This window comes from Narcine bancroftii, chromosome 14 (assembly GCF_036971445.1).
Source record: "Narcine bancroftii isolate sNarBan1 chromosome 14, sNarBan1.hap1, whole genome shotgun sequence".
In the NCBI taxonomy this organism is placed as follows: domain Eukaryota; kingdom Metazoa; phylum Chordata; class Chondrichthyes; order Torpediniformes; family Narcinidae; genus Narcine; species Narcine bancroftii.
The window spans coordinates 9,823,234-9,850,658 of record NC_091482.1 but is presented as its reverse complement, the minus strand read 5'-3'; the positions used below and the strand labels follow the sequence as shown (position 1 = coordinate 9,850,658).

At 39.5% G+C, this 27,425-nt stretch overlaps 1 protein-coding gene across 4 annotated transcripts in view; it reads right to left on the bottom strand.

Moving 5' to 3' along the window:
* The window catches only part of akap10 (A kinase (PRKA) anchor protein 10), a 56,982-nt gene that overhangs the window by 17,676 nt on the left and 11,881 nt on the right, over positions 1-27,425 (bottom strand). For 3 of the 4 annotated variants that reach the window (XM_069911628.1, XM_069911630.1, XM_069911629.1), the window contains exons 2-6: positions 25,872-25,922; positions 14,913-15,098; positions 10,959-11,525; positions 8,664-8,762; positions 6,948-7,032 (exon numbers count right to left, since the gene is read on the bottom strand). In XM_069911628.1, the coding sequence (XP_069767729.1) occupies positions 6,948-7,032; positions 8,664-8,762; positions 10,959-11,525; positions 14,913-15,098; positions 25,872-25,922 (988 nt within the window). The remainder of the gene's footprint in view (positions 1-6,947; positions 7,033-8,663; positions 8,763-10,958; positions 11,526-14,912; positions 15,099-25,871; positions 25,923-27,425) is intronic. The other variant, XM_069911631.1, reaches the window with a different exon arrangement.

The window sequence follows — 27,425 nt, the reverse complement described above, 5'->3', positions numbered from 1 at the left end:
GTGTTTCACTCCATTTAATTGCTTGAGGTAAGATGGAAATTAACCAAAATTTACCTTAACCATTCACCAAAACAAATGGTGATGATGTACCAGTTGCAGGTACAAATGCTGGGAAACCTTTGGGCTCCCATGCTGGACTCCTCAAGGAATCCAGCTGTGAACTATGGTTTAAGAAACACTGGCAAAGAGATGTCAGCAAGTTCAAGACTTGTGTTCAAGCCTGAATGTGTGAAAATCCAAACTTTATGGTATTAACATTGGGAAACAGGCGGTTGCATTGGAATTGCCAGCAATTCTCCACAATATCAGGCCATCTGATCTTTATCATTTATTGAAAGTTTTGGCTCTCATGACAATAAGCGATATCTTGGCTTTAATAGAGTTATCAAGTTAATTTAATAAAACTGGTTATTTTCAGATAGCAGATAGTAACTACTTAGTGAGGTCCCAAAATTAAACACCTGTTGCCCTTTCCTGGTCAGGCAAATGAAAAATATTAGAGACATGCGCAAGGAAACAGGCTTTTCGGCTCAGATGTCATCAAGTACCCAACCACACAACTTCAATTTGCTGCACAAGGGCATTTTAATTTTTTTAAAATCCTGTGAGGGTACCTCATGCCTCCACAAGAACACAAGGCATCAAATTTCATATTTCAACCATACCCAGAGTTAAAACATCTTATCTCAGGTCTTCTCTATATCTCTTCCCATCACCTTGAACCCACGACAATCGTCTTGAGGAAAAGGTCCGATCTATCTTTGCTACGTCTCTCATACTTTTGAATAACTCAGTCAGGCCTTCTCCACTCCCAAGAAAAATAGGCAACTTAACAAGTCTCTCCTCATACAGAGGACATCATGGCAAATTTCCTCTATAACCACTCCAGTATAATCACGTCCTTCCATAACCAAGATGACTAGAAATGTACTCTGTACTCCCAAGTGTGGCTTAACTAATGCAATTGAACAACTGAAAAGTGGCAAAGCAGCAGGTATGGATGGAATCCCCCCAGAGGTCTGGAAGGCTGGCGGCAAAACTCTGCATGTCAAACTGCATGAGTTTTTCAAGCTTTGTTGGGACCAAGGAAAACTGCCTCAGGACCTTCGTGATGCCATCATCATCACCCTGTACAAAAACAAAGGCGAGAAATCAGACTGCTCAAACTACAGGGGAATCACGCTGCTCTCCATTGCAGGCAAAATCTTCGCTAGGATTCTCCTAAATAGAATAATATCTAGTGTCGCCGAGAATATTCTCCCAGAATCACAGTGCGGCTTTCGCGCAAACAGAGGAACTACTGACATGGTCTTTGCCCTCAGACAGCTCCAAGAAAAGTGCAGAGAACAAAACAAAGGACTCTACATCACCTTTGTTGACCTCACCAAAGCCTTCGACACCTTGAGTAGGAAAGGGCTTTGGAAAATGCTAGAGCGCATCGGATGCCCCCCAAAGTTCCTCAACATGGTTATCCAACTGCACAAAAACCAACAAGGTCGGGTCAGGTACAGCAATGAGCTCTCTGAACCCTTCTCCATTAACAATGGCGTGAAGCAAGGCTGTGTTCTCGCACCAACCCTCTTTTCAATCTTCTTCAGCATGATGCTGAACCAAGCCATGAAAGACCTCAACAATGAAGACGCTGTTTACATCCAGTACCGCACGGATGGCAGTCTCTTCAATCTGAGGCGCCTGCAAGCTCACACCAAGACACAAGAGAAACTTGTCCGTGAACTACTCTTTGCAGACGATGTCGCTTTAGTTGCCCATTCAGAGCCAGCTCTTCAGCGCTTGACGTCCTGTTTTGCGGAAACTGCCAAAATGTTTGGTCTGGAAGTCAGCCTGAAGAAAACGGAGGTCCTCCATCAGCCAGCTCCCCACCTTGACTACCAGCCCCCCCACATCTCCATCGGGCACACAAAACTCAAAACGGTCAACCAGTTTACCTATCTCGGCTGCACCATTTCATCAGATGCAAGGATCGACAACGAGATAGACAACAAACTCGCCAAGGCAAATAGCGCCTTTGGAAGACTACACAAAAGAGTCTGGAAAAACAACCAACTGAAAAACCTCACAAAGATAAGCGTATACAGAGCCGTTGTCATACCCACACTCCTGTTCGGCTCCGAATCATGGGTCCTCTACCGGCATCACCTATGGCTCCTAGAACGCTTCCACCAACGTTGTCTCTGCTCCATCCTCAACATTCATTGGAGCGCCTTCATCCCTAACATCGAAGTACTCGAGATGGCAGAGGCCGACAGCATCGAATCCACGCTGCTGAAGATCCAGCTGCGCTGGGTGGGTCACGTCTCCAGAATGGAGGACCATCGCCTTCCCAAGATCGTGTTATATGGCGAGCTCTCCACTGGCTACCGTGACACAGGTGCACCAAAGAAGAGGTACAAGGACTGCCTAAAGAAATCTCTTGGTGCCTGCCACATTGACCACCGCCAGTGGGCTGATATCGCCTCAAACCGTACACTTTGGCGCCTCACAGTTCGGCGGGCAGCAACCTCCTTTGAAGAAGACCGCAGTGCCCACCTCACTGACAAAAGACATAGGAGGAAAAACCCAACACCCAACCCCGACCCACCAATTTTCCCCTGCAACCGCTGCAACCGTGTCTGCCTGTCCCGCATCGGACTTGTCAGCCACAAACGAGCCTGCAGCTGACGTGGACATTTACCCCCTCCATAAATCTTCGTCCGCGAAGCCAAGCCAAAGATATAAATTAGAACATCCCAGCTCTTAAATTGTATGCCTTAGCTAATCAAGGCAAATATCCTGAATGCCTTCTAAATCACTTTAATCTTATCTGTCTACAGCTTTTAGGGATTTTCGGATGTACACTCCGAGACCTTTTGTGCTCCAGTACTTCCTACCATTCTATCATTCATTGTGCATATCTGAGCCTTATCAATCCTTCCAAAACGCTTACTTCATACTTTTCCGGATTAAATTGCATCCATCGGTACTTTGCCCACAATATAACTTGTCAATATTATTTGTAGCCAAAGCACATACTTTTCACTCGTATCATGTGTGAACTTACTTGTATTTCCCATATTTGCATCATCAATATAAATAACAAACAAGGGCCTCAACACTGATCCCCGAGGTATATCACTCGTCATGAAATACAAAAGTCTGTAGATGCTGTGATTGTGTTAAAACACACAGAAATGGTGGGAGGAACTCAGCCAGTCTTGCAGCTTCCATAGGAAGTAACCATATATAACCAATGTTTCAGGCCTGAGCCCTTCCTCAAGAAATAAGCAAAGAACAGGAAGGTGTAAAAATAAAGACTGACAGGGGGAAAGAGTCCACACCAACAAAAAGGTGTTAATTGGAGATATTAAGAGGAGAGCTTAGAATTGATTTTGTCTCTGTGAAAGGAGACAGAAGAAAAAGGAAAGAGACAGACACAGCTAAGGAAAAGATGACAGGGGGAAGAAGAATGGGGAAGGGGGTGGTTTAATGGAAACCAGAGGAGTTAATGTTAATGCCATCCAGTTGGATGGGTACCCAGACAGAAGATGAAGTGTGTTCCTCCAATTTGCAGGTGGTCTGGTCTGGCAGTGCACGAGACCATGGGCAGACATGTCAGCAAGGGAATGGAATGGGGAATTGAAATGGGTGGCCACTGGACTTCACCAGTTTTTGTTAAACAACGCCCCCCCCTTTCCCCACCATTGCCTTTCCCCTAGCTCTGTGTGTGTGTGTGTGTGTGTGTGTGTGTGTGTGTGTGTGTGTGTGTGTGTGTGTGTGTGTGTGTGTGTGTGTGTGTGTGTGTGTGTGTGTGTGTGTCTCTCCCTCTCTTCCCTTTTCCCTGTCTCCTTTCACAGAGCCAAAATCAATTCTCACCTCTCCTCTTAACATATCCAATTACCACCTTTGGTTGTTCTGGACTCCCCCACCCCCCACCCCCCCCCCCCCCCCACCCCCAGCCAGTCTTCATTCTTATGCCTTCCTGGCTTATTCCTTGAGGAAGGTCTCAAGCCTGAAATATCAGTAATATATCGTTACCTCTTATGGAAGCTGCGAGACCAGCTGAGTTTCTCCACTATTTCTGTGTGTTTTTACGACACCACTCATCATAGGGCTTTTAATTTTTTTAATATAAAATCACAAAAACTATCCCTGGGTATGACCTAGAAAATTTTACAACTGATTTCCCAAATTGCCCTGGACCAGTCTCCCAGGAGGGATTGTGTCAAAAGATGCACATAGTCTATATCAACTGCACTATCCTCATTGACATACTTTGATGAAGGGCTCAAGCCCAAAATGTTGGTGATGTATCTTTACCTTTGCTACATAAAGGCACTGTTTGACCTGCTGAGTTCCTCCAGCATTTGTGTTTTTTCATTGACAAACTTGGTCATTTCCTCAAATAACATACAACCAAATTTGTAAGACAGAACTTTGAAACCAAGCTGAACATCACTGACCATAGGAAGTAGGAACCAAAAATGGCCCATCGAGCCTGCTCCGCCATTCAATACGATCATGGCTGATCTAATTTATGACCTAACTCCACCTACCTGCCTTCTCCCCATATCCCCTAATTCCTCTATCATGTAAAAATTTATCTAACCGAATTTTAAATATGTTTAATGAAGCAGCCTCAACCACTTCCCTGGTTAGAGAATTCCAAACATTCACTACTCTCTGGGAAAAACTATTTTTCCTCATCTCTGTCCAAAATCTACTCCCCCAGGACCTGTCCCTTCTCCCAACATTGGATTAATCATGTGCTCAGAACTTTTTCCAATAATTTCCAACCTCTGATGTTTGACTCAACCACCTGGAATCACCTGGCTTGTCCCTGCTGCCCTTCTTTTGGGGCAGGGAGCAAGCCATCACACTCGCTGCCCTCCATCATTTGGCACATCTTGTGCGTTCAAAGGAGATTTAAAAGTTCCCTTAACTCCCTGGCATATACTTCATCAAGCCCAGGAGATTTATCTACCTTTAAGACATCCAACATCTCTAGCTTTTGATGTTCAATTAGTCTGCTCTGCCCCTTTCTTCTTCATGGAAAATAGGCAGGCATTCATTAATAGCTTCACTTGTGTCTTCAGGCTCCATGGGAAGATTGTTACTTCAATCCCTGATGGGTCCCATTGTTTCTTATTTATCTCATCTGTCACAATGACGTTATTATTGGAACAAACAGCACACATTTTGCCTGGATGAAGGGAAAGAGCACATGAGCTTCACCAAAATCTAAACTGGCAGGAACTTCTCAACCTCCTCTCTTTAGTCATTAAGATTAAAGAATGGCTTCCTGTCACACAGGAGATTCTGTTAAACATTTCTCAACTGAATTGGACCACAGTACAACGAGAACAAAAGAAACAAATGGATTGCAGTGTGTTCTCATATTCAAGATAAAAAATGCTCATCTTTGTAATCACGTCATGGTAGTTTAGGGAAAGTGACTGAGTTTCAATAAAGGGTCCTGATCAGAAACACTGACTGACCATTTCTTTTCATGGATGCCACCTGACCTGCTGAGTCTCTACAAATTCTATTTGTTCACAGTTTTTGTGTTTATCCAAATCAAATTACTACCAACTTCAGGACTTCTTCAATTTCTAAGTTTCTGCTCAACAAAACAAATAAAGCTTGCTGCAACTGTGCTTTCTTTAATTTAAACAGTGCCACACTATGCAAACTAGTCAACTGATGTTGGGCAAGTGACAGATACTTGCATGGTGCGAGAACAATACTGAGAATTGCTGCACACCCAATTATATTCTCAACTAAATGTGCTTATTGCACTATTTGCCACTAATTGGAACAGGAGGACAAGAATTTATTTAATAAAAAAAATTGCACAGTGACATACCAGCTGTCAGTGGATAATGATCTGTTTGAAGCTGACAGATTTCAAGTTTACTGTTCTTCACCACGCAATAAAACACAAGTCAGTGAAATTACATCAAGCACCGTTAAACCTGCAGTGTCTATCACTCCTGTTTGTTTCTTGATACACTGGGCAGCATTGCATAATATAATTAGTCACAGCTAAATCCATAACATCTCTTTCTGCTGTACTACTGAAAATAACAGCTTTTAAAGTTTTTCCAGCAGATACAATTTTTTTAAATCTTGTAATGCAGTAAAATCCTTGTTATCCGGAATTCAAGCAACCAGCAAAATAACTAGATAAAAATAAATAAAAGTTTGAAATAGGAAATGTTCTCCAAAGCAACACACAAATCCTTGGTGAAGATGTGAGCAAATATTCCGCCAGTGGAGCGCCCCAGTCATGTCCCACCCCCAGCAGCTGTTTGAATAAAATGTCGTCACCCAAGATGAAGAGCCGGCCGATGCCACTCGTCACTGGGGTGCCTTTGCCAAAGTGTTTCCCTACTCCCTGCTTAATAAGAGTCTTTATCTTTATTAGTACATTATTGAGTATATTAGTAAGGTTTTATCCATCAACTTGAGGAAGGGAGGGGTTAGCATAGCTGTTAGTGCAATGCTGTTACAGAGCCACCAACCACGGTTCGAATTTAAACTTTGTAAATTATGGGAATTACCAGATTAAAGCGAACATTACATAATTATGGGCTACAATACTGACTTTATTTCAAATTACTTCAAAAATTTTGCAGTCTTTTGTCTTTTGCACTGTTTTTTCTTAATCCAGGTGTATTAGTTAGGCACCAAGAGTCACAGGCATATGGAAGATTTGCATATCTGACATGCGCAATCCCCATAGGTGCTGGATTCCGGAGGTTTTACTGTACGTGGTTGCTTCATGAACAAATCAGACATATATCCATCTGCGACAGACAGATGGCAACATCACACATTGAAAAATGGTTCTGCATCAACTTCAAAACAAGCTAGAATCCCACTCCTTAAGAATTCGCAGTCTTTAATTTTCTTAACTCTTATTGAACTCAATTTCAATCAAATGCACTTACTCTTTTTCCATCATAATGTACATTACAGCTTGAGCAGAAGCAAAACAGTTGGGATCTACTTGTCCATCTTCTCCACATATCTTAGCTGTGAAGACAAAAGCACATTTTTATCTAAACTGTGGCAAGTTCACTGCCACTAGAATTGCACTTTTCAACCATAGACCATTTCTAATTTATGATGTAAACACAATATGACAATGGCAAACTTAAAAGAAATGAATTGTGACAAGCATAAAAGTGAAAGCAAAAATTGGGTGCAGTTTCAATTGGTTGAACCAACTTCCATGCTTAAATAACTTACTGCATCAGATCTTGACAAAGATTAGTTGAATAATCTTTAAGATTAAATTCTGGATGAAGATAATTTAAAATATTAATTCTTTCTTGAATACATCATAGGTCAAGAAGCTACAAACTCTGGGCTTCTGCACCCCTCCCCCTCCTTGCCATTGGATCCTTGACTTCCTCATCGGAAGACCACAGTCAGTATGAATTGGGAACAACGTCTCCTTCTCACTGATCATCAACACAGGCGCACCTCAAGGATACATATTTCACCCACTGCTCTACTCATACACCCATGACTGTGTGGGAAGGCACAATTCCAATGTCAGTCTTCATCGAGAGGGTCAAGTAAGAGAGTATCTATCCTGGAGCCTCCATGTTGATGCAATTATAAAGAAGACTCGCCAGTGGCTATACTTTGTGAAGTGTTTGAAGAGATTCGGTACATCACCAAAGACCCTCAAACTTCTACAGGTGTACCGTGGAGAGCATTCTGGCTGGTTGCATCATTGTCTGGTATGGAAGTGCCGATGCTCAGAACAAGAAAAAAAAACACAAGAGGGTTGTTAACTTGGCCTGCGACATCACAGGCACCAGACTTCACTCCATCGAGGACATCTACATGAGATGGTGTCTTAAAAAAGCAGCCTCTGTCCTCAAGGACCACCACCACCCAGGCCACACCCTCTCCACTGCAATTGTCGGGGGAAAAAGGTACAGGAGGCTAAAGTCGAGCACTCAGCGGCAGAAGGAGAGCTTCTTCTCTGCTGCCATCAAATTCCTGAATAATCAATGAACCAAAGTTGAAGTTTTGTGCACTTTTTTTAAATTTATTGTTGTAAAGGTGGTTTGAATAAATGTTTGCACTGTGATGTTGCCACAAAAAGTATTTCGTGACTCATTCTTGACAATAGATCCTGATTCCAAATATGTCAGTCAATTGACAAGAGAAATTCAAAATTTGAATGAAAGCAATATTGGCTATTTTTGCTATTACAACAAACTTTGCAACAAGGAAGAGTTGAAAGACAAACAAGTTCAAAACAATTCAAGTTCTGTATTTGCCACGAGGATTGAAGAGGAAATTAAGTTCCAGGGAGAGAAGATAGAAGCAGGATGGAAAGAAAATCAATCCAAGTAATAATAGAATATTTAATCAGAAACCATCTGTGAAAACTGGAAGAATTGTTCAACAAAACTCAAAACCAATGCTAATCTGTTTTATGAACATAGTCTAACATGTCAATAATATCAGGCTCTGAAAAGTTATCTTTCATACCCGGAAGATTAGATGTCAGGAAAGAAAAAAAAATCTTTTTTTTAAATTCTTACTTGCTTAACTTGTAATTCAAAGACCATTTAAATTATTTTGCATGGTTAGGCAGACACACCCACCTCCTAGTTGAAGAAATAACTCTGTTGATTACTTACCTACTATGTCATTTCTCATTGCTTCTATAATGGGAATTGGTCTGGAAGCATCTGGTGAAATGTATTTTGTAAATATTTTAACTGCATCACGTTCTATACCTGGAATAAAAATAATATGAACCGATAAAAGTAGAGCCTTTGGTTACATTAACAAATGCATTAGTTTTGCCTGATTCTCTCCTCCCCCCCCCCAGCTAAGGGCACGAGTGCAACGTCTTAACAGCAAGGTTCAAATCTGGTGCTGTCTGTGAGGAGTTCTTACGTTCTCCTTGTGTCTGGGTGGATTTCAACCAGTTTCCTCCCACCCTTCAAAACATACTAATTAATTGGGGTTATTCAGCGCCACGGGCTTATGGATCAGAAGAGTTGTGTAATGTTGTGTAATGTGAGTATGTATGTGCATCTTGGACCAGAGAAATACTATTTTGTCTGGTTGTAGATATACAAACTTGAACTTACTTTCCCAGATGAAGAAGTTGCTGCCAAAATGAAATATTGTACACTTTTCCAGACCAAATAATTTTTGAAACAATCAGATAAAACCAATGAACTTTTATAACTGTGACTGTGGAATCAGTGTTGCAAATGCATTTTTGTAATGAACTTCAGATCATTTAAACTTGGCAAATAATAAGATTTCTTAAATATTTTAATTACAAGGCAGCACACATTAAAAATTAAAGTTGCTCTATTTAGCCAGGGCTTCAAAACTGAATCCAGAAATCTAGTGTTGGAATATTTATAGCAGTAATATAAATTGACCACTACCAAGGTCCTGAGGGTGCCAGGATATCAAAGTTTTTCTAATTACTACTAATTTCTCACACTTCATCATTAAGCAAATGACTTGCAAACTGCAGCAATTTTAAAACAAATTCATAACATAGTGCAAGCAGCTTCTTATGAACAAGAGTCAATCATTTATTGTGTTTTCAGAGGAGCTGGTTGAGGAAATAATAATTGGGAATCAATGGCTTTAATTGAAAAAAGAATGCAGGATAACCAAGATTATTGTCAGAGAAACTTTGCATTCAATTGAAAATTTGGCTGAACTTTATAGAGTCTCATGAAAGAAGTCTTTGTGATTGCAGCATTCTCAACAATTTATCTTGCTTTTTTTTTTATAAGGAATGAAGTACAATTCGTCGGATGCTTTGAAATAAGCCAAGTCTTTACACACAAATTGTTACAAAAGCAAATTCTTTCCTTCCCATTTGTAGCAGAGTTCTCCATTAGGAAGATTAAATCTTGTAAACTACAATCTGTTATTCAAATTTTGAATTCAGACAATGGAAGTATATATTTTTGCTAACTATTACAGCCAATTTCAAATTATGTAATTTGCTTTATACAACTGTGGGTGGGGGGGGGGGTGGGAGAGAGATCATAGCAATGTGATGTACACCACTGATATTGAAAGCTATTTAATTTTAAGTTTTATTTAATTTAGATACAAGGCATGCCTTGAAGGAGGGCTCAGGCCTGAAATGTCAGTTATAGATCTTTAACTTCTATGGACACTGCAAGACCTGCTGAGTTCACTGTACATAGAAAACTTCAGCACAGAACAGCCCCTTCACCCTCGATGTTGCGCTGACCCATATATTTCTCCCTATCCTGTAACCATCTGTTTTTCTTCTATCCATGTGTCCGAGTCTCTTAAATGCTCCTAATGTTTCAGCCTCCATGGCAAGGCATTCCAGGTACCCACAACTCTGTAAAAAAAAAAATACTTGTCTCCCCTAAATTTTCCTAATTTCTGTGTTTTTACTAGAATCTGCAGACTTTTGTGTTTCACTTTTGGCCCATGAGCCCATCTTGCCCAAATACCCAAATTTAACTACAACTATACATTTAGGGCGGGAAGAAAACAGAGCACCCAGAGGAAACCCACACAGACATGGGGAAACATACAAACTCCTTATAGCGCCGGATTCAAACCTAAATGGCAATTTAAGATTGAACTGCATGGTTTATCTCCCCCCCCCCCCCATCCCTTCCTTCACTCCAAGAAAGGACTCAAATTACACACATCTTTTTCATTTCAAACTCACCCCAGACTTGGAATGGAAGCTGGGGAATTGTGACTGGCTCAGCTGCTCACAGATCAACTTACAAAGAGGGGATTTGATTTAATTTTTTTTTTGTTTTTGCATCTGTTTAACTGGCCAATGCTTTGGAAAGTTTCTCAATTCTAATAACAACGTAAATTCCAGAATCAAAGTGGATGTAGCGCAGAACAGGAAATGGAAACAAGTAGTGATTTTTGAAGGAAAGTGACATTAACACACTTACTCTTCATCAGTCTATCCGAAAGTCCTTTTAGGTCTGTCGAGTAAAGATGTTCCGTGGATGCAGATCTGATCGATTCTTGACTTGCATCCCGTGCCTGATTGGTGATTGTTCGTGATGTTGCAGCATGCAATAGATTCAGATCATTGCCGCCCTGCCTTAATGAGTGGTTTGGAGATGATTTAGTTCTAGCTACACAGTCTAGGCTTGTGGGATTGGTGACACCAAGTTCTTTGCTGCAAGAAATTGGATCATTTGTTTCCGCATCAAGTGAAGAGCTGGAGTCAAGCAATATTGGTCCATCAACATTACAATGACTGTTTAAAGGAGAGGAAGGCTCTGCTAAAGAACTATGTTTTACTATGTTGAGACTGTGAGCTCTGATGCGAGACCAACTTGCAGAACGGAAACTTTCTGCTTCCAACCAGAACTTAACTACATGTCCAACTCCTTGCATCTCCATATACTGGATGATGTATGGAAGGGCAATGTTGTCCTGCAAGATTTGTTCAAGAGTCTTTGAAAGTCTGGAGTTAGTCTCTTCAGTGTTGTAGTTCAGAGAAGAGTGACCTATTTGAAATAAACAGATTAAAAGGGGTGGACCTTTTACTCAGAACAATAATAACCAAAAAGATTTATGTCACAGGAAACAAAAATCTATTGCAAACATGTTATGTATCCAGATTTGAATGCAATTAAAACTTTTTGGTAACTGTTAAGTGATTTTGATTTTTTTTTGTTGTTAGAGAGGAAACAAAATGAATACAGTTCAGAGTGAAGTAAACCCATTTTGAAGCAACAAATTCTTTTTTTATGTGCGTGCGCAATTGCAGGATAGTCCAATTATCCATTGGGCACAGACGCTTCAAACGTAATGATAGAATATGTTGAACTCCTGCCATATGCTGCTCTGCAGATTATCAAACTCAGTCAAGACCTTGGGAGAGTTGCCAAAATTATGGTGACACATATTCCCCATGCAGTGAATTTGTGCATTGTGCCCGATGAGATTTTTATTGGAAGTACAGACATCAATAATCACCTAGCAATGTCTGACCTTCGAAAGAATTCATTGCATGCTTGCTACTGCCCGGTAGGTGCCTGAATGCATCTCCTGTTGCAAAAGGTACAGTTGTACGAACACCTTGTTGCATTCGGGCATTATACACAGAATTAGAGATTCAGAGAATGTAGCACAGCTAGGTAGAAAAGAGGAAAGTTAACTCCGGATGTATTGTTACACTGCCTGGGTGCTGGAGATCAGTGAGCTATGTACGACAACCTGATCTGCTGAGTACTTCAACATGTTGTTTTATTTTCAAAGTTGCTTGGCTCATCATTAAAACTTCTTCAAAAACTAGAATGCACAACTTGAAATATGATGAAGGGTCACCAAATCATTCAATCTCCAGATGAAGCCAAAGACAACCAGCAAGAATTTACAAAAGATGAAATACCAAGGTCAATAATGAAAAGCACAAGTAACTCAATTTAACATTAGAGCATAGGTGAATATAGTTTGCCATTCCATACCTACAATAAGAAAAGGTCAAGGTTGCATTATTGTACTACATTTGGAATGTAACATATGAAATTCTTTAACTTTGTCTACCGTAAGGCAGACAGAGAGTCGCCACTTTGTCCAGCTCCCCTCACAGAAATGAGGCTCTCGCGAGGAATGAACTCGTGACCCCTGGTTTATGGAACTAGTCCTCGAACCATTGCTCTTTGGATGTTGTGCTGAGGCTCCGACAGCTCAATCTGTCCATCGAAAAATTTATAGCTTTGTTCCTAGTTTTGGTTTTATATAATCAATCTAGCTGCTTTAGATTGGGTATGTCTTCAGAACATCTCTTCCCCCCCGATCATGTAGCGCACTCATAGGAGAGAAAATTAAAGGGAAATTTTGTTCAATAGATGCTGCATAAAGACTTTGCAACTTCTGTACCGTAATGCACAAAATTGTGTGACGTTATTGCAAACTGTCCATTTCCTGGATTTCCTTCAGTATTAAAAATTTACAGATTTTCCCCAATTCCAAGTTCTACTTGGTTTATCCCCAACATTGCACCCAAATCAAATTGACCACTGAATTTTCAGAAGCAAACAAAATCAAAACCAATAATTTCTGGAAACAACTGAAGCTGCAAAGTACAAGATCAATGACTAACTTTAAAACTAACCAGCACTTGAAATTAGAAATTAAAATAATATTTAGAAAGCAGTTCAAATAGTTCTGTGCTATAGTTTGAATAACATGAAAGTTTTAAACAATTGATGTATTCCAGAAACTGCAAATAGGAACCCAGTAAAGCTTCCTCAGTTAAGGCTTTCTTAGCATGAAGTGATTTAGGCCATGGCAAAAGAAAGCCACATTATGTGGAACTAAGTGAGAGTGAGATTGTTTAATTGCTGGAAACACCCATCAGATCAGGCAGTGTCTGTGGAAAGATCTACACCGCCAAGCACATGGTCTGCTCAAGCAGCTGCCATCAGGAAAGAGGTCTAGGTGCCATAAGACTCGCACCACCAGGTTCAGGAACACCTGCTCCCCCTCCACCATCAGACTTCTTAACAACAAACTCAACCAGGGACTCATTTAAGGACTCCTACTTTTGCACTTTATTGAATTTTTTTTTAATTCTCTGTATTGCACAGAGTTTGTTTCCATTTGTCATCTGTTTACAGTTCTTTATTTGTTTAAATGTGTACGTCGTGTACAGTTGTTTTGAAGCACTACCAATAAGTGGTGATTTTGCCCCGCCTGTAGGGTCGTATGTGATGTCATGTACAGTACAACACTGATTATCCAAAATTGGATTCTCAGAAATCCTCAAGTTATCCAAAATATTTTCAGAGCTAAATTGACCAGGGACCTCAGGCTCCTAGCGGCGGCAGTAGCGCAGGGGACTTCACTTTCCCGGCAGCAGCAGGGGCCTCGGTGACCTTTATGGATACATAAAGGTGATGATTGCTATCTTGAACCAACGTTTTTTAAATGGTTTAAAAATTTCATTCATTTCTTAAGGTTTATAACTAACAGAATTTGTCTCAGTTTCCAATACATTAGTTGTTCATGAAATCTGTTCTAATGGGTCCCTGAATAAATTTGTTTTGGAGTCTGGTTTAAGATGGCAGCTTACAAATATGCACATTACAGTTACATTGGGAGAGCTAGTTTTGCAAATATCCCAATATAGATGCAAATCTAGGAGTTAAAATGAGAAATGTTGCTTCCAAAAGGGATTTAAATATTTTTCAAAGGTTGTCACTGAGGAGATGTTGTGACCAATCCGCACTGACTGCCAGCCTTCTGTTGAAGAAGTAAAGAATCTAGTTGCAGAACATATTCTGCAGTTCATTTCTATTTGCCAGGAGCACAGAAATCCTTCTGAAAGGGTGAGAGTAGACTAGAGTATATTGTGCATAGGTTTTGAATGAAGTGACCAGGTGCCCTGATCTTGTTTCTTGCTAACTTCTCATTATTAATTTTATCAAGTTTACGTTTGAATTTTTCATGAGTTTCAGACTTTGTTTGCAAAAAGAGTGGTAGAGAGGATCAATGGAGTCTCCCTTCGCCCCCTCCCCCATCAAAGTGATCTACCGGGACCATTGCCTGAAGAGGACTCACAAAATCAGTGAACCGGTGCGGACTCGAAAGGCCAACATGGCCTGTTTCCGCTCCGTAAATGGTTATATGGTTAAACAAATGCAAAGGTCAAATGTAGACCAATCTAAAATTTCACCCCTAAACAACCAAGATTTCCTAATATTTTGAATAGAACATGGCAGGTCATTAAATTAATTTATCAATGAAGGTCCAAAAAAAATTTATACTACTGCAACTTTAATAATTATCAAAAGGTTAGGTTATCATTCTAACCTTAGCTAAGGATATCTGTGGATGATTATTAGTTTACCAAGGCTCATGGATTCAAAGTAAATCATCAAACTTACCCAAGTCTCCAAAATGAGCAGCTTCCATATGAATTGGTTGTTGCTTGAGAACTGCAGTTCTGCCACGTGCAAATGAGTCCATGTTGGCAGAGATGGCATTAATTGCCACATTGCTTGGACCTGCAGCTTCCAAAAGTGCATTGCTCTTGCTTGGAGATGGGGTTGCAACTGGAATGGGAGCTGGGACTGCAAATGAAACAAAGCATTCCAGGTATGAAGCAACACTGCAAAAGACTAACATAAATTATATATTCAATGAGGTAGCCTCTACTGCTTTGAGCTGTGAATTCACCAGATTCAGTGTTCTCTGCGAGAAGTTTCTCCTCCTCTTTGTCCTAAATCTATTTCCCTGAATCTTGATGCCATGTTCCCTTGCTCTAGTCTCAACTAACAGTGGAAACAACTTTCCTGCCTCTATTTTATCTATCCATTTCATAACTTTACATGTTCTATAAAATCCCCTGTCATTCTTCTGAATTCCAGTGAGTAAAGGCACCTTGATCTCTCCTTATCCAGGAATTGACCTAGTGAAACTCCTCAAGGCCAGATAATATTTTCTCCGACCAGAACCGCACACAGTACTCTAGGTGAGGCCATATTAGTACCCTGTACAGTTGCATCACAACCACCTTGCTTTTAAGTTCAATCCCTCTAGCAATGAAGGCTAATATCTCATTTACCTTCTTGATTACCCGCTGCATCTGCAAGCCAACCTTTTTGTGATTCATACACAAACACTCCCAAGTGTTTCTGTCCAACACCATACTGCAATCTGTCACTATTTAATCGGATTTAATTTTTTGTTCCAAAGCGGAATCAACTTTGCAGAAACTCTGCTTCATTCCCCTTTCAGCTTAGTTTCCGATTAAAACTTTCAGCTCAGTTAAGAGCTGTACTTTTTCCTTTGCTACTCTTTTGGCGAGACGTGAGATTTGGCTTAACCTAAATGGAAGAACACTGCCCCGCCTACTCATGGTCAATGGCTGGGGGACATGTCCTGTCTGAATGTGGAATAGATTCTGTATTCGGTTAATAATTCAGGTATAATGGATTTTCATTGTATTTTAAAATCTGTATTGTTTAAAGTGAATAAATTTAAAAGAAAACTCATCTCCCACATCCCAAAACCAGGTTAAATTACCTCTTGAACTGGTAGGAGAAGCACAGTGGAGTTGATGGCCATTTGAAAGAGAATAAGTGGATGCTAGCATCAATGGGCCAAATAGCCACCACAATATTGTATAAATATGGCAATAAAGGAAACAAACAAAAATAACTTTTAAAAAAAAATGAAAGTCATCAATCCCATCTGAATGGGCAGAGTTGGGCTGAAGAAGCAGGCTATGACAGGTATGAAGTTGAAAAGGCATCCAGTAGCACAGGTCAGTAAATCAGAAGTGCTCCTGACTTAATGTTGACCCTAGAGGCAGAGCAGGACTTCAAATGCACCAAGATCCCAATACCAACCCTATGACCAGATTTATTCAGAGGTCACACTGTAGCTAAGAAGTATCAGACAGTTCTTTGGCCTTCTTCTCAATTCTCCTCATCAACCTATGGGTTTAAAAAAAAAAAATCGGCAGAAATTCAGATAACCTCCAAAACCCTGTTAGGAATCTGATGCACTGCACTTTCACATGCAAAGATAGGAATAGAAATGAGCTAATTTTACATTCAAGGAAGTTTCTCAAAGCTCAAGGATGTTGATTCTGAATATATTAAAACTGTTCGAACGCACACACGTTAATAGCAGCACCCTCACCAAATATCCACAGAACATAATCCATTTACTCACACAATTGGCGCAATTCATCATATTCAACAAATAGCTCAGTTAGAGAATTTAATTTCCAATTGATTTAAGACACTGATTTTAGAAAAATGCCTGCAATTTGAACAGGTGGTGTAAATGTTCAATTAAACTGAACAGATGATAGTTCATCATGTTCACAGCATCTAGAATTTTTGATTGCAACTTAAAACAGGAAATATTGACAACACTTGAGTGCAATTGACAAGTACAAATTGACTATGGAGCAGCCAAGTTAGTCACACCATCACCTCTTGCTGAATGTATGCAGAATGGTGATTTTCCATGTGTAAGCTTCTGAAGTTTAAAGGTGGGAACATTCTGACAATATTTGGAAAAGTCCCATTTCATTGAATTGGACATAGGCATTCATCAGTTCACGTTACAGAATAATTGCTGCCTCAAGATCTAATTTGAATGAATTAAAAAGGTCACACGTAGAAAGATGTCATGACTGAATTGGCAGGCATTCCAAAACTGAATTATACATCCTTCAGGAATGCACTAAATCACCATCTATTCATTTTGAAACCACTTCGCAATACAATTAACCCCATCAATATCGCTTTAAATCCATTAGATCAAAACTTTGGAGAATTTACATCAAACCAATTCTAGTTACATTTAAGGATGGACTGGATAGTTGCATGGAGAAGAGAGGACTGGAGGGGTATGGACCGGGTGTTGGTCAGTGGGACTAGGAGGGTGGGGATTTGTTACGGCATGGACTAGTAGGGCCAAACTGGCCTGTTCTGTGCTGTAAGTGGTTATATGGTTATAGTCATCAAGCATTGAATCAAATGATGGATCAAATTAAATCTTTTCATACTATTTATCTTTTCAAATCACAAAATTGAGTTATTTAACATGCTGTTTAGAGAAATACAAGATAATACAAACCAACCACCACGATTGTGTGGTCAAACAACAAATCAATTTGCTTCTGTACTAGCAGAAATACCTGACTGTAAGATTAACCATGAAGGATCTAGTCCAATTCATATTCAAGCCAATTACTCGAGATATATTTCTGTCTAGGCCACACATGTCAAACTCTGGCCCGCGGGCCAAATTTGGCCCGCGATATAATTATATTTGGCCCGCAAGATAATTTCAAAAATGTATTAGAGGTGGCCCGCTGGCCGCCGGGCCAGTATAGCACATGCACAGTAATACAACAAATCCCAGAATGCATTGGTGCCAGCCTGCTAATCGCCCCCACCTCCTCTGTTTACATTGCAGGGTCTCACCGTGGACTCTGGTTTTGGGGCCTGGCCGGTGTCGGGGAAGCCAAGGCCGCTTCCCAGCGCCCGGAACCGGAGGCCTCGGGCCTGACCTCGCCAGGACCGTTGCCCACTCCCCCTCCCTGCCGCAGGCCGATCCGCAACTCACGGTGACGGGGCCGCTGATCCGCCGAGATGCCGCCTTGCAGCGAGAGCCGATGCCCCCGCACTGTCGTTGTCCAACCCGATCGCCCGCAAACCCCGCCCTCCCGCACACAGGCCTGAGTAAGGATTATGAACTTTAATCTCAGGATAAAACGATCTTCCAATAGTTTCATGTCACAGTGATAAATATATTCCTGGTTAAAAATGGTCCTGCACCTGGATACAAGCTCATTAGGCATAAAACTTGAAAAGTGTGTAAATCAAAGGATATCTGTACCAATGGAAAAAGGGCATGGCAAATAACCCTGCTAGAGTTCATGCCCACAATCGGTCACCCATTTGATTGTTTCAGGAATCATGTTATTCTCCCACATTCTCAATAGCCCTCAGATTTTACTATTCGACAGCACACTAGCAACATTTGACAAATCCTCTATAGAGAAATATTATTTATTGAATATTTTATTTCTCATTTGTTAATGCTTCTGGAAAGAGTTTATCCAAAACTATTATTAAACATTTATTTTAATAAGAAAAAGTTTAACATTACATATGTTGAAAGAAGAGAAAACATGCAGATGTTGTTGAAAATTTTCAATAAATATTTAGTTCGGCCCTCGACTTAGTCCAAAGTTTTTAATTTTGGCCCTCCGTGAATTTGAGTTTGACACCCCTGGTCTAGGCAATAATGGACCCTGCAAGCTCGGCTAACAGGCTGATGTAGCATAGGCTGATGGGAGTCGATGTCAGAGCTGACATCTTGCCAATAGAGGTACAAAATTGAAGGCTTGGCAACTAAATGATTCCTTCACAATACTTCCAAGACCAAATTCCTAATCCAACTCCCCCATATTGTTTAAAGTACATTTGTGCTTTAAACTTTAATGGTGGACAGTTTAAAACGATGACGTCAGCAGCAAGATTTATCATTAGAACTTCACATTCAGTCTTAAAGGATAAAACCTTAAGTGCAGTTGACCTTTCCAGTTTAATCAGCCAAATCTTATTATTTTGCTGTCCGCCATTACAAATCACAATGGAAGGATATGAGTGCAATAGGATTCCATAAAAATATCACTTCATCTCACTACCTTTACTGAAATTATTGTGACAACGTTGCAACAATGATGCTATTCAGTGGCCAAGACGAATTCATCAGGCAGCTCATCTGGAAACCAATCGACAACACTTGAGAGAATCTAGTTCAAGACAGACTGGTATTCTATTTTAAGCTCCTGAATGCGAGAGAAACGTTCATGCTCCATTTCCAAGTTCTATTAAAATAATCTTTTGAGGTGAAGAAATGATATTTGTCCTCATGAGCAAGTCATCTGTACCAAAATCCGCCAAGTAAAAGGTTAAGTCAAACCAAAATTGGAGCAGAACGCAATGTTCCAAATATTATTAGTCTTATGACCTCTATCATTCACTTTGTTGAAAGCTTTGAATATATTAAAAGGCACTGAATAATTTAGCAAACACTAGAATCACTGTGCTAAAAGGTTTATAATCATTCTATTTTAATACTAGTCAAACAGATGTAAGTGTGTCAAGATTTTTCAATGATTTTTTGAATGTGCTTAATAAGTAATATTTTAAAAATATAAAGTAACGAAAATTAGTTGATAAAATTAAAATAAAACAAAAAATGCAGGAAATGCTTAGGTCAGGCAGTATCTGTGGAAATGTAACTTTTTATGTTAATGATACGTCAGAATAAGATCATCTGTGCGACTCTGAGATTAGGGGCTTCATTAAGCAACCGGCGAGGGGCGCCATTTTTTAAACTTCTGTATTTTTTACCTATTTATTTTCCTCAAGTTTTTTTTTGCCAGTTGCTTGAGGCTGCTGGTTGCCTGAAATCGGATAATGGGTCTTACTGCAGTTTGTGTTTGAAATGCAAACATTGGCAAATCTCAGTTCAAATTATTAAAATTTAGATTTCAAACACAAACTACAGTAAGACCCATTATCCAATTTTAGGCAACCAACAACCTCAAGCAACTGGCATAAAAAAAATTGCATAAAATAAATAGGTAAAAAATACAGAAGTTTAAAAAATGGCGCCCCTCGCCGTTAGTCTACCAATCACACAACACCCAGTCTCAAGCAACCGTAAAATTCACATTCCCATAGGTGCCAGATACCAGGGGCTTTTTACTGTATATTTGATTCAAAAATGTCTTTGTTCCTTTTCTATGACTGGATGATATTTAATAACTTCATGTTGGTGAACAGATTGATCAAGGCACAATCCTTAAGGCATTTGAAAAATAAAGGTATGAAAATTATTCCTAGGAGCATGGGGCAATACAGATCAATGTACTGGAAGGGCTAGGACTGAGCAAGCAAAAAGCATAGTTCAAAACTATGATTAGTATGAAGAATGGCAGCAGCAAGGTTCAAAAATAAAGTCCTTCTAAGTAAAGGCCACAACATCCAGTCCCTGAATTTGAGTAGAGACCAATAAAATATTGCAAGATCAGAAGGCATGCACACAAAACTAGGTCATCGAGTCCATTGAGTCTGCCTCACCTTTCAATAAGGCCATAGCTAATCTGAAACCTCAGCTAACTTTTCAGCACTAATCCCAAATATTTTGATTCCCCCAAATATCGACAAATATACAAACGAACATACAGATTGGGCACTTGATTCTCAATCTTGATCTGCTCTTTTGAATCAGAGAACCTCCACACGTCTTTCTGACCTTTTCGTCATTTATATAGAACTCATCCACTTCCGTCTTAAAAGTATTCTAAGTTTTTGCTACCAATGTTTTTTTTTAAGGAAAAGACAGATTAGGAGACTGGACAGAGAAGTGGCAAATGAAATACAATGTCAGAAAGTGTACAGTTATGCACTTGGGTAGAAAAAAAAATAAACAGGCCCTTTTTTTTTGTTAAATGGAGACAAAATTGAAAATCTCCTGATGAAAAGAGACTTGGACTCCTCGTGCAGGACGGCCTGAAGGTAAACTTGCATGTCGAGTCAGTGGTGAAGGAGGCAAATGCAATAGAATACAAGAGCAGGGATGTGATGCTGAAACTTTATAAGGCCCTGGTGAGACCTCACGGAGTTTTGTGAGCAGTTTTGGGCTCCTCATTTAAGAAAAGGATGTGCTGACAGGCATATCAAAAAATCAAGATCCATCTTAGTAAAATTTCTGAGATACACGACAACCAGCGCACCGGTGGCATCACGAAGAAAGCCTCTACTTCCTCAGGAGTTTGCGGAGGAGCTAGTGGAGTTGTTCAAGTGAACTGGTACGGACTTGAAGGGCCGATATGGCCTGTTTCCGTGCTGTAAATGGTTATATGGTTATAAGGATGATTCCGGGAATGAAAAGGATATCATATCAGGAGCATTTGTCAACTCTTGGCAAGTATGCGTTGGAATTTAAGAGAATAAGGGGGGGGGGGATTTCATTGAAACATTTCAAACGTTGAAAGGTATGGAGAGAATAGATATAGAAAGGTTGTTTCCCATGGTGGGAGCGTCTAGGACAAGAGGGGACAACTTCAGGATTGAAGGGCATCCACTTAGAACCGAGATGCGGAGGAATTTCTTTAGCCAGAGGATGTCAAGTTGGTGGAATTTGTTGCACAGGCTGCTGTGGAGGCCAAGTCAGAGATAGATAGGTTCTTGAATAGCTAGGGCATTAAAGGTTAGGAGGAGAAGGACGGGCAGTGGGGCTGAGAGGGAAAATGGATAATCTCAGGATTAAATGGCAGGGAAGACTTGATGGGCTGAATAGCCCATTTCTGCTCCCATGTCCTATTGTTTTATCTCATGACCTTCAGAAAAACTTTACCTCCCATCTTAAAGAGTTTAAGCAGCTTTCCTCATTCTCGATTCTCCACGTGGAAATATTCTCTCCACATCCACTCTTAATGAGAATCTGTGGAATTTTGTTTCAAGTTACCTATTGTTCTAAATTCCATCAGATACAGGTCAACACTGTCCAATTGTTTCTCACACGACAAACTACCCTTCCCAGCTATTAGTCTAGTCAACGTTCACTGAACTTCTTCTAAACCATTTGCATCCTTCCTCCTTATTCCTGACATGGTATCACCAGTGCTCCATATAACAGAAACATAATTTCCCTGATTTTGTATTCAAGTCCTCCAACAATGATCTGATTTCTAATTACTTGCTGCGTTAACACATTGGACTTTTGAGAATATCCAGACTCCTGTGTAATCTCTCACCAGATAGTCTAAAAATCTGTCAGTTTTTGTCTTAAATATACTTTGTGGCTGATCCCCAAGAGCTCTTAAGTAGTCAATTTCAAAGATTGACCAGTCCAACCAGGCGAAGATTTTTTTCTTATTTCTGTCCTGAACTTCTAGATTCCAGCCACAACTCTCCATCTACCCTGTTAAGCCCCTTAACAAATGCTTTAAATTTAATTCATATCACCTTTAGGTCTTCTAAACTTTGGAGAGTGTCTACTTGATCTCCCTGCATGACAAATTTACCTTTTCAGGAATCAATCAGATGAACTTTCACTGTACTTCCTTTCAACAAGTATAACCTTTCCAAGTAGAAAGATCAGACCAGTACACGATATTCCAGATGCAATCTTACAAAGGCTCAATATGACAGAACTTCATCCACATACAATAATCAAGGCCAACAAACCATTGGCTTCCCAATTGCTCTTTTAAGTTACAAACTAACTTAGTGATTTGTGTGCCAGAACCGATAGGTACCTCTGAAAACCAATACCTTTCAATCTTCATTTAACCATTTTTTCTAAAATAAATACTCTCATACAGTATATGACATGCATATTATGTTGTTGCTCATTCACTTATGTTTATGCCCTCCAAAATATTTATGCCTCCTCCTGAAAGCTCACAGTGCCACCTATGAAGATAAAAGACAACATTCTTGGTGACAATGAAGGCAAAGACACAATTTCGGCTTAATACCGAATAACTTATTGAACGACACCAACCAAAGGAACTAGCACTGTTAAGCAGGCAGGCCACTACAGAGGTCATATAATATAGGCATTAAAAAAATAAATTTTTGAACATTGAGATTTAAAATGCAATGTTGAACAGATGGCTGAAAGAGCACACAAATGAGTTATGTTAAAGCCAGAAGTTTTGCAAATAATCTCATAACATTTAGGTTACATTACTGAGAGCATACATGAAAAAGGGGAGAGGACAGGGATATGCAGAGAGATGTCAGGTGTCTTTGGCCTGAGTACTTGCAGAAATCTATTCATTATAATGGGTATGAATAGAGAAATGGAGCTGTATCAAATCTTTACAAAGCCATATGGGACTGATGGGACATTGAGAAATGTCGAAGGCACTTGCAATGATTAATAGCATCTACAATAGCTGTTAGCTTGAGGAGAATGAGCAGACCATGGTCAAATAGAAAAGTCATGACTTGGCTATAGCAGGTTCAAAGATTTGGGGAAGTCACAGCTGTGTGTTTGATAAAATAGGAAAGTACAGACAGATGGCAAAAGACATCAGATACAAGTCACAGTGGTATCAAAATCCTTTTGGTGAGGCTGAAGCTTTCAGTAAGATGGCCCTTGAATCGTTTTAGTAAAACTACAATGTTCTTGGACTTTTATCAACATACTAAACTATCATATGAAAAAAAATTGCATTGGCACACAGAATAATGTGTCTATGTCAATGCAATTTATTCTTTGTTATCGGTTCAACACAGATTTGGTTCAAACATTCCAGCTAATCCACAATTTTAAACCACAATTCAAATATTGTGAGAAAACAAACAAAGCCATTTTTTTTCAAATGCCCTTTTCAAGGAGCATTTGCAGAAAATAATCAAATCCTGTTTCAAATTTCTTGAAAACAATTGAATTAAAATAAATGAAGTTGCAAAGAAATCAGTTTGCAAAATAAAAATCTCTTGAAAACATCCTTTTTTTCATTGTCTTGTAAAGTTGCCATCAAGTATTTCTTCGTTATTCTTTAACAACAATCTTTGTCACTTTATCCCCCATGTTCCCAGGCCTAACGCCACAGAATGTCACAGTGCGTTTGTGACTTGAATTGGTCGATTCAAAGAAATTAAAATGAATGCAAATACTTGAAAAGTCTGCATAAAACAACATGGAACTACAAAGCAAATCATACTAAAGAAAAGGGGGGAAAAAATGTATTTCTTGTCTACCAACAATTGTCTTCTGCAATAGTTAGACCAACTAATTTATCTCTAGGCACTCAGAGATACAATTACCCTTCAGTTATGTGCAAGAGGTTCCCACCATGTTTGTATCAAAATATATTCTTACAATTAAAAAAAATTAAAGAACTTCTTTCAGCAACTATTGAGATTCCGCTGACATAAGAGCATGTTGATTTAGATTACCGTTGCTCAATGTACCTAGTTTTCAAAAGTCAAGTCAAACAATTCCACTGTCTACCTCCCAACTTATTATCAGTTGTTGCAAAATGACATTTTAGCATTTCTAGCTTTAGACTTTAACAGTAAAAGATTTGAAAATTAAATTCAGACAACTCTTGCATTCCAAGAAAACTGCCCATATCACAACTTTCCATCTCACAAAGTCATATTTGCTAGTGAATCCCATGTTACAAGTTGCGATGCGGTCCTATGGGATATTTTTCTCTCAACTGCAATGATATTCTTGCAGCTACTGGTATAGGGTAGTGATCAGTGGGGGTCACAACACGTTGCCTTGTCAGTTTTCAAAGCACATCTCTTCGGTTGCCACTAATCGAACAGCTCATTTTGGAGGGCACAAGCATCTGTAGATGCCGAAATCTGAAGCAAATAAACTGACAGTTGGAAGATGTTAGGTAGAGACATAAAAATTGCAAATCGTTATTATGCTCATTTTCTCTGTTATTTATCAGATTCCAGCATCTGCAGCCTTTTTTGTCACCATTTACCATCTTCCAGCCTTCAATTTATGTTTTAAAACTTGCAATTAAACTTGAGAAAACAAAAACTGCAGATGTTCCAATTTCTAGTGCTTCGGTTCGGAAGCCTTGGTTCAGACCAAAGGTCCCAATCCAAAACACTGACTTACAATTTCTCTCCAAGGATACTGCCTGGTCTGCTGAATCCTTCCAGCTTTTCATTATTCACTTGCACATAAAGTTGCAAGCCCTATAATCAGACATCCTGAGGTTAAATTATATGGAAAACTTAAGCAACTTGCTTGATAGCAAAATGAACCTACCACACAAAAAAACTACCTCTTTCTCTGCTCATGCATCAAGAAATGCAAGATGAAAAGAATATTTAAAATGTGTTGCTTCTTTCACATTTTGATATTTTTAAATTTAACTTCAAACCCCCCCCTACCCCCCCACCACCACACAAATTACACAAGAGCAAATTTCATTTCCTATTCTGGATTTTTTGGTAGTAATTTTGTGAATTTATAAAGATGAAGTTCTATAATCTGAATAACTATCATGCAGGAGTTGCTTTTACACATTATAAAGATTTTATTTAAAATTTCGGTGCAATGACTCAACTGTTAATATTGGGTAAATTTCAATTAAGGCATGAACACTATTTATAAACCAATAAATGCAAGAATAAAATAATAAGGAAATAATGGACAAATAATCATTATAATTAACATAGCGCTGTCATTCAGATCAAAGACCACACATTGAAATGTGTGGAACCTAAGAGTTCCTGGATCACAGTGGAAAGTTAGGTATTGCTTCTGCCCTGCATCTGCCCCATCCAAATTTCCTCAGCACATTTTTTTTTAATTACCTTTATTGGTTTGTGCCTCTGTTATTTTCTCTTTCTCCCCTTTGGCTTTACCTGCACAAAATAAAAATAATAATTGTACATTTCAGAGGGTAACATTAAAAGTTATCTTAATACATGTCTGCATTCTTCCAATTCCCTTGAAATTAACATTCCAGAGGCAAGAAGATTGCGTTAATGACAATGGCATAATGAAGTTTATAAATCATTATAGCTTGTCCCACTAATTTACAGTGGTCAGTTTTTGTTCCAGATTCCAGCCGTTGTATAGGACAATCTGAAACTTAAAAATTTCACCGGGGGAAGTCGTCCTATACAAGGGGTCTAAAATCCACACCTTGCCAGCAAATTCTCAAGACCGCTGCCATTTTCTCACCGGATCCAACACAATCTCGCACATGTCCTGTTAATTATTGGCGAAATCTCATTGCTCCTCAGGGGGACCATCTGCCTGGTCCTACTTCTGGCGGCTTTGTATAGGAGCCAATAGTTTATTTTAAAATAGACAAATAAATTTAAATCTTCAAATAATAATTTGTTATTTTGTGGTTTTCTTTATTAAAAGCAAACGCTGGTCAGCGGTGCCAGATTTTATTTTTTGGTGGGGGGGGGGGGGGGGCGTGTCGTCTTAAACAAAGGATACCGCTTAAAACCAACATTTTAGGTAGAAATTCTGTGGTCATCCTACACCGTGGCATATATGGTACCTCCCACAGAGAGATGACTCACTCGTCCAGATTTAAGATGAGAGGCAGTCACCACATGTCATCATTAAAGAGACTGCACAGAAATATTTTGTAGGTAACCTTAGCATGCATAAATTGGCTTCTCTATTGTCCAATCTATTTTCCATAGCAAGTGTAGAAATTCTTGGTGTGAAAGGATATGAGTGCACTGAACACTGATGTCCCAAATCCCGATTGATAATCCAAATAATGGACGTGCTACTATTTTGAAATCCCAATAGATGCTTCGAAATAAAGTGCTCACACCACTCTTCTAGTGAACACATTTTTTTTTGCTCTTATCTTTTCTTTTAATATTTTTGCCAGGCACCTTTTCACATCATCCTCTGGACCAAACCCCACTACTGAACATCAGGCCATTGTCTCCCAGAAAGTGACAGATCTCATTTCCTCAACAGCTCTTCCCTCCACAGCTTCCAGTGTTCTAGATCTCCCACACTGCACCCACTCCACCCTTCTACCTCCTTCCACAAGCAAAAAACTCTCCAGGCAAACCTCACCAAACAGACTTTCCTACTTTGACTCCATTATCTCGTTCTTTGCTCTCTGCATTTGTAACTCCTCTGATACTCGCATCAACCAATAATTAATTGGCTCATTTTGGCGATGGACGCTTTGAGTGGGGATGTACAGGAAATATGAAAGACAGTTAAGAGCTCTGTCAATTATAGTGGAGAGAAAACCATCCAATCTCCTACAGCTATACATTTTTTTAAAATATAATCGCTTTTACATTCCTTTGTGTTTCCTCTTTCTAAAAATCTTCATTAACCGAGCAACAAGACAACTTCCTATTCAGCTCATCCCCAAA